The sequence below is a fragment of the Oncorhynchus mykiss genome, chromosome 13 (genome assembly GCF_057628025.1).
Source record: "Oncorhynchus mykiss isolate SJ-2025 chromosome 13, ASM5762802v1, whole genome shotgun sequence".
Lineage (NCBI taxonomy): Eukaryota > Metazoa > Chordata > Actinopteri > Salmoniformes > Salmonidae > Oncorhynchus > Oncorhynchus mykiss.
The window spans coordinates 51,473,871-51,484,356 of record NC_143034.1 but is presented as its reverse complement, the minus strand read 5'-3'; the positions used below and the strand labels follow the sequence as shown (position 1 = coordinate 51,484,356).

The window sequence follows — 10,486 nt, the reverse complement described above, 5'->3', positions numbered from 1 at the left end:
GCAGGGAGAGCGACAGAGACAGAGGGAGAGAGAGTGACAGAGACAGAGGGGGGGAGAGCGACAGAGACAGAGGGAGGGAGAGTGACAGAGACAGGGGGGAGAGTGACAGAGACAGAGGGAGGGAGAGTGACAGAGACAGAGGGAGGGAGAGTGACAGAGACAGAGGGAGGGCGAGTGACAGAGGGAGGGAGAGCGACAGAGACAGAAGGAGGGAGAGTGACAGAGACAGAGGGAGAGAGAGTGACAGAGACAGAGGGAGGGAGAGTGACAGAGACAGAGGGAGAGAGAGTGACAGAGACAGAGGGAGAGAGAGTGACAGAGACAGAGGGAGGGAGAGCGACCGAGACAGAGGGAGAGAGAGTGACAGAGACAGAGGGAGAGAGGGGAGAGAGAAGGGGAGAGCGAAAGAGAGATAGACAGGATGGGGAGGATTAAGAGGTACTGTATAGTGGACATAGGGGACAGCGGGTGGAGGGAGCGAGATGAATACAGAGGGATGGAAAAAGGAATGATGATGACATGTAATATATTTTGACATTCATCTTTTATTTAGAGCGATGAGAGGGGGAGATCCAGCATGCAACAGGAACAGCTCTCCACTCTCTGTTTAGGAGGGTTTTTTGATGGGAGCAGATTGGTACAATGTGTGCTGCAAAGGCAAAACCAGGCTAAAAGAAATATGAGTGCCACAGGGGTGCTATCAGACCCGGTGAACGGAAATAATAAAATGATTAAAGAGAGAACTCTCATCTAGCCTGTACCCTCTCTGCCCTCTACCCCCCCACCCCCTCCTACCATTCCATCTTTCTGCCGCACCATCCATCTCATCTTTCCCTCTCTCCACTCCTCCCTCACTCCTTCTCCCCCCTCCATCTCAATAGATAATTGCAGGCAGCAGTAAACACGAGTGCAATATTTCACAGAACAGCAACATTGCCTGACGTCTTTATCAACAGCATACTTTCTTACTGCAGGCAATTTCACACTAGACCTACAGTCTAGTATGATCCTCAACACTGGGACCCCACAAGGGTGCGTTCTCAGCCCTCTCCTGTACTCCCTATTCACCCATGACTGCGTGGCCCAGCACGCCTCCAACTCAATCATCAAGTTTGCAGACGACACTACAGTGGTAGGCTTGATTACCGACGAGACGGCCTACAGGCGAGACGGCCTACAGGGAGGAGGTGAGGGCCATCGGAGTGTGGTGTCAGGAAAATAACCTCACACTCAACATCAACAAAACAAAGGAGATGATCATGGACCTCTCCCTATCCTCATCAACGGGACAGTAGTGGAGAAGGTGGAAAGTTTTAAGTTCCTTGGCGTACACATCACGGACAAACTGAAATGGTCCACCCACACAGACAGCATGGTGAAGAAGGCGCAACAGCGCCTCTTCAACCTCAGGAGGCTGAAGAAATTTAGCTTGTTACCGAAAACACTCACAAACTTTTACAGATGCACAATCGAGAGCATCCTGTTGGGCTGTATCACCGTCTGGTACGGCAACTGCTCCGCCCATAACCACAAGGCTATCAAGAGGGTAGTGCGGTCTGCACAACGCATCACCGGGGGCAAACTACCTGCCCTCCAGGACCCATAACCCCCCCCCCCAAAAAAAACAGCTTCTATCTCAAGGCCAAAAGACTGTTAAACAGCCATCACTAACATTGAGTGGCTGCTGCCAACATACTGACTCAAGTCTCTAGCCACTTTAATAATTAAAAATTGGATGTAATAAATGTATCACTAGTCACTTTAAACAATGCCACTTTATATAATGTTTACATACCCTACATTACTCAACTCATATGTATACTGTACTCTATACCATCTACTGCATCTTGCCTATGCCACACGGCCATCGCTCATCCATATATTTATATGTACATATTCTTATTCATTCCTTTACACTTGTGTGTATAAGGTAGTTGTTGTGAAATTGTTAGATTACTTGTTAGATATTGCTGCACGGTCGGAACTACAAGCACAAGCATTTCAATACACTCGCATTAACATCTACTAACCATGTGTATGTGACCAATAAAATTTGATTTGAAGTCAGAGAAGAAAATGAGAGGTGGATGAGATGGAGGAGATGTGAGACTTGGAGAAAGAGGGTATATGACTGCATGTTGCGGAGTTTGTGTGTGTGCATGTGTGTGTGCCAGAGTGCCTTAGTGTGTGTATGTCTGTATGCGCTCTGCCAAAAATCCGAAGTGAATTTGGGAAAAGAGGGTTGGTAAGGGTGAGACAGAAGGAGATGCTGTGCAGGGAATAGTGATGGGTAGGCGAAACGACAGTAGCTCAAAGAGAGAAAGAAATAGATGGAGAGATGCAGCTATACAGCGAGAGAAGAAGACTAGGGCAGTGAAATTAAACAAAATAAGAGGGAAAAAAAGGAAAATATGAATATTCAAAAGGAGTATAATGTCTACAGCTTTGAAACAGAATAAAATATTTAGCAGCATCCCTTCGCTATTTTGCTATGTATTCTGATGAGGATGCATATTCGCCTAGAACACACGAAGAAGACCCAACGGCGCTTCTTCTACCAAATCTAGTTCATGTACTACATTAAATCAGGGATTATTTCAAATTCATACAATTTTGCATCTCTCTCTCCTTTCTCTTTGTCCCTCTCTTTTCATCCTAATCTCTCAGGCCTTGCTCTCTGCCTTTCCTGCAGAATATCATTTTCCTAGCCTTCAATTATCTCCTTTTCTCTAATCTCCCACGCCACCTTGTCTCTCACTCTTTCGTCTGTTATCTATCTTCCCTTCCTCTACTACCTGGCTTGCTCCCTCTCACTCTCCATCTATTCCTTCTCCTTTCCTTAATCCAACTCCAATCCATCCCTCCTGCAATCTAATAATTCCTCTCCGCCTGCTCTCCAGTCCCTGTTCCGTTATTTAATAATTTATTTATATATATAAATCTCTCTCTCTCTCCCTCTCCCTCTCCCCCTCTCCCTCTCCCTCTCCCTCTCCCTCTCCCCCTCTCCCTCTCTCCCTCTCCCTCTCTCCCTCTCCCTCTCCCTCTCCCTCCACTCTCCTTTGCTCACCCCCTCCCTCTCCTCTCTCTCTCACTCCCTCACTAAATCAAATCCTGCAGCACATGTTAGAGACATGCTCACATAAAGACCAGGGGGGTACATAGGCATCAGCAAATTCACGCTCACACAAAGACCAGGAGGGTGCATAGGCATTAGCAAATTCACGCTCACACATGGACACATGCAGTCAGCACCACTGCACTCATCTGTTGAACCGAGGGGGGTTTAAAAAGAGAGAGGGGGAATGGATAGGGATAGAGGATGGAGGCAAGGTAAACAGAAAAGGTTAGACAGGGGGTAAAAATAAATGAGGGGATAAAAAAACAAAAGAGAACAGAACGAGAGAAAGGAAGAGAGAAGGGGAAAGATGTAAAGAGAGAGATTTGGAAGGAGAGAGTACAAAAAACATGGGACACAGCCTAGGGAGGAGGGTGTCAGTGACAGAGAGAGGGGGGGAGGGGGAGTCAGCAAGAGAGGTGCGCTCATTCGCTCACGAGAGCGAGTGAGAGATAGCGAGAGAGAGAGAGCGAGGGAGAGAGCGTGTGAGCATTTAGTCCTGCCAGAGCACAGTAGTGCAACATCAACGGAGACGGGATAAAGAAGCTCTGTGCGAGGGACAAGGGAAACAGAGGAATACACGTCTGAAGAAAAGCAAAGAGGGGATGGAATGAAAAAAAGCATCCTACTGCTGTTGGTTATCCTGTTTCATCCAATTTCTGTTGGAGAATTCCATAAGCAAAGAAACAGAGAAAACACATACATGTGATATATATCTAAAATTCCTATACATATATATCAAATTATGCCTGTTTTCACAGAAGCTGCTTTGGGGGAAGGACTGTGTTGAGGTCCCTTGCATAACAATTGGAAGACTGCTTTAATGTGCAGCATTTGGTAAAACTGTTGCATATTAATGCTTTTTGCAAATGAGCGTGATAAAAGACCACAAACAACACAAACAGCTTTGCTGCAGTCCCATTTTTGAAGGCTTCTTGAAAACAGGATTTTGCATTGCCTTTTGTTGTCGCCTCTCCAGTTATCCTGCCCTTGGAACAGGCTGGGGAGTTGAGGCTTGGGTGTGTTGCATGGACCGCAGTCCACAGGCTCAGTAATACCCTCCTGTATTCACAGCAGTAACGCGGCAGAAAGCCTGCTCTTTAGTTGTGTCTGAAAGAGGGAGAGGTAAGTGAGGAAGACAGAAGAAAGCAGAGAGCAAGAAACAACAAAAAGCAGCAGAGAGGGATTATGGAGTCGTGGTAAATAAACAAAGACAAGGAAAACAAGGAAGGGACTACAGTAAAGAAGTGGGACACTACGTAGAAATGTAATTACACCACATGTTCGCTCAAAAGTGAGCTTCTCATAAATTTAGACTAGGGAGGACTGGACTAGACTCCACAGGCTGGGGGGATTGTTCAGCACGCTGCCCTTGTCATTCCCCTATCCCCTGCTTGGTAGCACTTGTGGGGTTGTAGTTGTCTGGCAGCAGAGCTGTATTGGTGACCCCATCCTTTTAGGTTCCCTCTCAGGTGTGGTGTGGAGCCGAACCGACAGCACCAAGAGAAACCCACAACAACAGAGAGTGACTGGACCCCCATCCCTCTAAACCCATTAAGCCAAACTGACACTGACGGAGCGCTGTCGCCTATGGATTTGAATGTGTGTGTGTGTGTGTGTGTCTGTGAGAGTGTGTGCATGTGTGTGTGAGCGTGTGGGATAAAGGCTGCCTGCCTCAGGTGCTGAGGACTGCTTTTAAGTCTGGACTAAATCATCATTTCAGTTTAGATCTCGTAGGACAATATTGAAGAACTACAGACTGTGCTTTCACTGGAGGGGGTGGAAACAAAAACCCACATACCTTTTTTTTCTGGGCATAATACAATATTGAAGACCAATTGTAGAATAGTATCTAACTGGAATTGCACATCTGGAAAGGAAAGGAATGAGAGCATCATGTTTCACTTAGCAAAGGGATTCAAAATGTCTACAAGAAAAATAACAAAGAATCAAATGAACATTCAGGTGGAGACCAGGCAGTTGCTAGAGGCAAGATAATCTGAGAGGTGAATATCAACAACTAACATATTTATAGATTATGACAAGTGGATTATCTAGAAGTTTCAGTGCTTTGCCGTTTCCTCCACTTCAGCATTGATTAATGCTTGGCAGGGCAATTATTAAAATCTGTGTGTCCCTCTCCTAAATGAAGACGTTTACAGAAAGGAGCTTGGAGCCTTGAGGAATCTGCTTTTCTGCTGGCGCTGTTGGGATTCCAAATCTCTCTGGTTTACGGATAACATTTTTCCTATTGTGGTGAGATTTCTTTTAAATGCCACGGGCCAGTTCATTTCTGGGTGACACCTCCTAATCTGGAGGTGCTCCAGATTTCAGATCACATCTGCTATTGACATTTGGCAGAAAAGGGCGGTATTTTTGCAACGCTGCCAGAACTGTGTGTCTGAGTCTGGGACTGAATCACTGGGGACTCATTTGTGAGGAGCAGGTTAAGATTTGGGGTTAGTTTGTTTCACTTACTTGCTCATCCCCCTTCTTGATGGCAATTTATTACTTCACACTGAGCCTCCTGTACCTGAGTGTCGTAATAACTCTCAGCAAGGTAATTGAAAGCTCTTATTCTTTCAGGCAGCTGCTATGAATATAGGCTAATCCATAAGCTCTCAACTCCTTTTCAAATCTCTAGTGTATGAAATACCGAAAAGGCTATTTTTCCATGTCAGTTTTTTTTGGCCAGTAAAGAAGCCTGCATTTCTGAAGTTGGTGTTAATTGGCCTGCACCAGCTTTGAGACACTTCAGCAACTGAACAGAAGCAGCATCCACAGGTATCAAACATGGCTGCCCATTCTGTGCTCATCTGCCTCGCCTTCAGCCTTCTGCTGGGCTTCACTTCACTGGGCCAGAACTCTAGGGAGGCTGGGGCCGATGCCCAGGCCACCAACCAGACGGCAGCCACCTCTAATTCTCTGGAGGCTACGCTGGCCACTCCGGTAGCGGAGGACCAGACCATCCCGATGATAGGCAGCCGCTGCCGGGGCTACTACGACGTCATGGGCCAATGGGACCCACCGTTCAACTGCAATGCTGGCGTCTACCTGTTCTGTTGCGGCTCCTGCTTTTACCGCTTCTGCTGCCAGTTCAAGGTGCACAGCCTGGAGCAGGAGTCCTGCTCCAACTACGACACGCCCGTCTGGGCCAACACCGGCAAGCCGGCAGCCCCCGTCACTGAGGTGCAGGAGGAGCCCGACCGAGACCGCACCCACATGATCGTCTACATCATCTGTGGCGTGGTGGCCATCATGGTGCTGGTGGGCATCTTCACCAAGCTGGGCCTGGAGAAGAGCAGAGGTGGCCAGACAGACATGACCAACTCTAGGTAAGAGAGTAGCAGGGGTCATGGGCCAGTGGGACGGGGTAGCTGGGGGCAAGGTGGATGTGGTTGTGTTCTTACAAGCGATAATAGGTGTGAACATGGAGTGTTTGCGTAAAGCTATTTGTGGAGAGCCCAGACTATGGCTTCGAGTACACTGTGAGGGAATTCGAGCTGTTTTTTTTTGGTGGACTATTGACATGCGCTGGCTGGCGCACTGCCAAGGGCTAATTCTAGTTCAGCGAAAGTGAAGGGAGTGCTGGGTGTGACTGGCCGTACTATTGGTTGTTAAGAATTAGACCACAGGGATGGTGTTAATACAAGTAATTACCGGATCTCTCAATTGGGGGAGGAGGACTTCAACCACACCAGTATTATTATTGAGAGAAAAGAGGGCCCAGTCACACCCTCGCAGGCTCTGTTTTCTCAGAGGAGACAAGCTGCAGGGCTGAGAGGGTGAGAGAGAGAGACAGGAGCCTCCAATACCCGAGTCATCTGCAGTATTGATGAGCCCAATGACAAAGGCGGGGGGAATGGAAAGGCAATCCATTGGAGCGTGAGGCTGGGCAGCCATAATTTCCCCTGATTTACCATAGTGTGCAGGGTTGTTTTTACGAGACTCGATGAAGGCGTCCTGCCATCCTACAACAGGCGGGATGTGGGGGAGGGGGACAGAGAGAGGGGCAGAGGGTGGTATCTTATTGATCAGCAGGGAGAAACCCAATCAGGTCAGTCAGCCAGTTGTCCCAGTCACTGGGCCCATTGATTCACTGAGACCCCAATTTCAAGGTTGTGGGCGGCTAAAACACGCACACAAACATTGGAGATGCCTGGGGATAGTTTTAATTACATTACTTGAACAAAAACATACTTTAATAAACTATGACTTTCCAAAGTGTTTAAGATATTCCTGAATGAATCTCTTGAGCCTAAGTTGAAGAGAATAGATGGATATGATTTGATATCAGAAAGGGTATGATCATTAGTATGAAACAGGGCCTTTAGATCTGTGATATATTAGAGGGAAGGAGACAGTTGTCTGTGGGAAACTGTCATTCAAGGCCAATCTCTTTAGTTGTGCTGTGAGTGGCTCATCACAGGGGTACTGCATCTGGAATTTGCTTCTCACTCTCTGTGTGTGTGTGTGTGTGTGTGTGTGTGTGTGTGTGTGTGTGTGTGTGTGGTGCTTGTGTGTGTGTGTGTGTGTGTGTGTGTGTGTGTGTATCCTGCGGTAAAGCTTTCTTACAGCGTAACAGAATATGTCTGGTGTTTGTTGTGCATTCAAGGAGTAATTGATTTTATTTATTCAAAATGCCTTTCAACAGCTGAATGTTATTGAATGCTGTATACTATAGCACAGTATGGATGGGAGATTGAGTAAGATGAGCACACATTTTAAGAACAGTTTTCTGTTATCAGATATTATATTGTTGAAAGTGTAGTAAACTACCTGTGAAATTGATCATTCATACTTTCTAAGTTGGACATGTTTCTAAGATAAAGAATGTAAGTGTGATGTACCAGTCAAAAGTTTGGACACACCTACTCATTCAAGTGTTTTTATTTATTTTTACTATTTTCTACATTGTAGAATAATAGTGAAGACATCAAAACTATGACATAACACATATGGAATCATGTAGTAAACTACCTGTGAAACTACCTGTGAAATTGGCTACTTTGAAGAATTTCAAATATGAAATACATTTGGATTTGTTTAAAACATTTTTGGTTATAACATGAAATATGTGTTATTTCATAGTTTTGGTGTATTCACTATTATTCTACAAAGTAGAAAATATTTAAAATAAAGAAAAATCCTTGAATGAGTAGGTGTGTCCAAACTTTTGACTGATACTGTACTTGTGTGAGATAGTGTTTTTATAGGCCTAGTACTGCTCAGCTTGGGAGAGTTTACCATCACTGTACCACTGCTTGCTTTGATTGCAAGACACATATCCCATCATTCCCTCAGTAGTTCTATCACCATTTTTATTCAAACCTCTTGCGTTTGAACCGCATCCCAGGCCTCCTTGCAGCCCTGTTCTCCTGCACCACGGTTCTCCTGCACCACAGTCCCCCTGCACCACAGTTCCCCTGCACCACAGTTCCCCTGCACCAGGGTTCCTGAGCGGGTACATGTGTTTGTTCCCTCATAGCGAGCCTCATAGTCTCCAGCACACATTGAGTGAAATGCTACACAGAGCTATAAAACATGCATCATGTCCTTTAATGCGCTGATTCCTGCTCGGGTAGAGAATTATTAATGTGCCAAGCCAACTTCAACTCTGCTAATCTCGTGCATGGCTTAGTCTGATGTGGATGAGTTGGGAGAGAGTGCTTTGCGTTTCCCTCCAGATTCAGATATCGAACTGGAGGGGATTTATGGCCCACACCATTAGCTCCTGACGTTTCTAGCAGGTTGTATGTGCAGCACAGCAGGCTTAGTCCCTCGATGAGGACAAAACATTTCATAGTTTGAAGGGTGAAATATTTCAGCTCTGTCTCCAGCTTTAAGAAATGTAATTTCATGTCCTGTGTGCTTACAAGATGCTTTTACCTACCAGTGAGTGGCTCACCTGTTTAAATCCTTTACAAAGCCTATACCATTAATGCGGCTGGATGTTCACCTTGAGCAATTCAGCTTATCCTCAAGGGCACGGCAGCAGCCTGACCCACCAGGAATCTAAACAGCCAATACTTAGAATACTATTCTAACAATTCCCACCACTGCTCTTGATCATTCATAGCCAATGGGTGCCTGGCTAACCATCCACATCTCTCTGCCCAACTGATGTTTCTTCTCCACGATGAGTCTGGATTTGCTTCCCTCCCCGACGATTTCTAGATTGCAAACACACTCTGACCGCTTTGATTGGTCCCAGACAATGATGGGTTGGGCCAGAGCCGGCCTACATGATGACATTATCAAATTTGATACTCTGATTGGTCAGACTTGTTAGAGACGATCCAATCGCTGATTTCTTTTGTACAATGCCCCTCATTTTGAAGTCACACAAATGACTTTAGGATGGAGGTTTTAAACTGAATGTATGTAGTGATCGATAGAGCAGTGGAATTCAATGCAGGGTGAGTCATCAGGCAAAACCAATGCCAGCAGGACAGAAAAAAATATGCAAATATTTGAAAACAGAGAAAAAAATGTGTGGTTGCCTTCACAAATTAAAATTAAACTATTGATGTGAAGAATATTCCTCCAGTATAGTCTTCAACAGGGGATTTAACATTATGAATACTGTCACCTCTTTCTCCACAGACGTCCCTGATGCATATGTAAAACAACATTCTATGCCCTATTATTTTCCACTACGCACTTAACACAAAAACCCAAATTAACACTTTGATGCTTTCTCGAACAACAAAATAACCTCCCTCCCGCAGTGCAGAGTCAGACCAAATTCTTTATCTTATGAGCCCCCGCATTCGGTGTAGCTGAGCGAAAGAAAGAATCAAACTTATTCCAATTAATAATGCATGGGCGCTTGTTTGGAGCCATGCATCGTCTGCGGCTGGCCTTGTTGTCCCTTGGGACTGAGGCCACTGTCCGTCACTTCATGTCAGTAACTGCGCACTGAGTGTACTTTGGTGCTCGATACCGCTCTATTGGAAAATAAGAGGCCTTAGACAGTGATTCACTGACGGCCAGGAGCTCGTCTGATTTGTGGATCTACTCAGTGAGCAACAGCAAACCAACAGAGACAGTGAGGGGTTGAAATATTGTTTCCTGGGGACAAACACTGCCATCCATATATTGAGGCTTGAAAACAGAAACTCTACAGAGGAATCCATGCGAGGGCAGAGCCATTATGGCTCTGGTGTGAACACTGTACTCTGGTGTGAACACTGATGCCAACAGGTGAACGACTTTAGGCTTGAGTGCAAAAACTGGTTCCAGTGAGGAGCAGCCATTCACAGCCTTCTGTTTACCTTCTGTGGACACCCACCCGCTCACACATGCACACATGCACACACAAACACACGTGTTCATAATAATTGATTCTGTGTGCACTTCACGGAAACA

General features: G+C 45.9%; 1 protein-coding gene across 2 annotated transcripts in view; it reads left to right on the top strand.

Annotated features, from left to right (window-relative positions):
• Positions 1-3,610: 3,610 nt before the first annotated feature.
• Positions 3,611-10,486, top strand: part of LOC110486406 (protein shisa-9) — a 78,361-nt gene continuing 71,485 nt past the window's right edge. Inside the window, exon 1 of one of the 2 annotated variants that reach the window (XM_021557985.3) lies at positions 3,611-6,450. In XM_021557985.3, coding sequence (XP_021413660.2) covers positions 5,909-6,450 — 542 coding nt within the window. In that variant the 5' untranslated portion in view covers positions 3,611-5,908. The remainder of the gene's footprint in view (positions 6,451-10,486) is intronic. The other variant, XM_021557986.3, reaches the window with a different exon arrangement.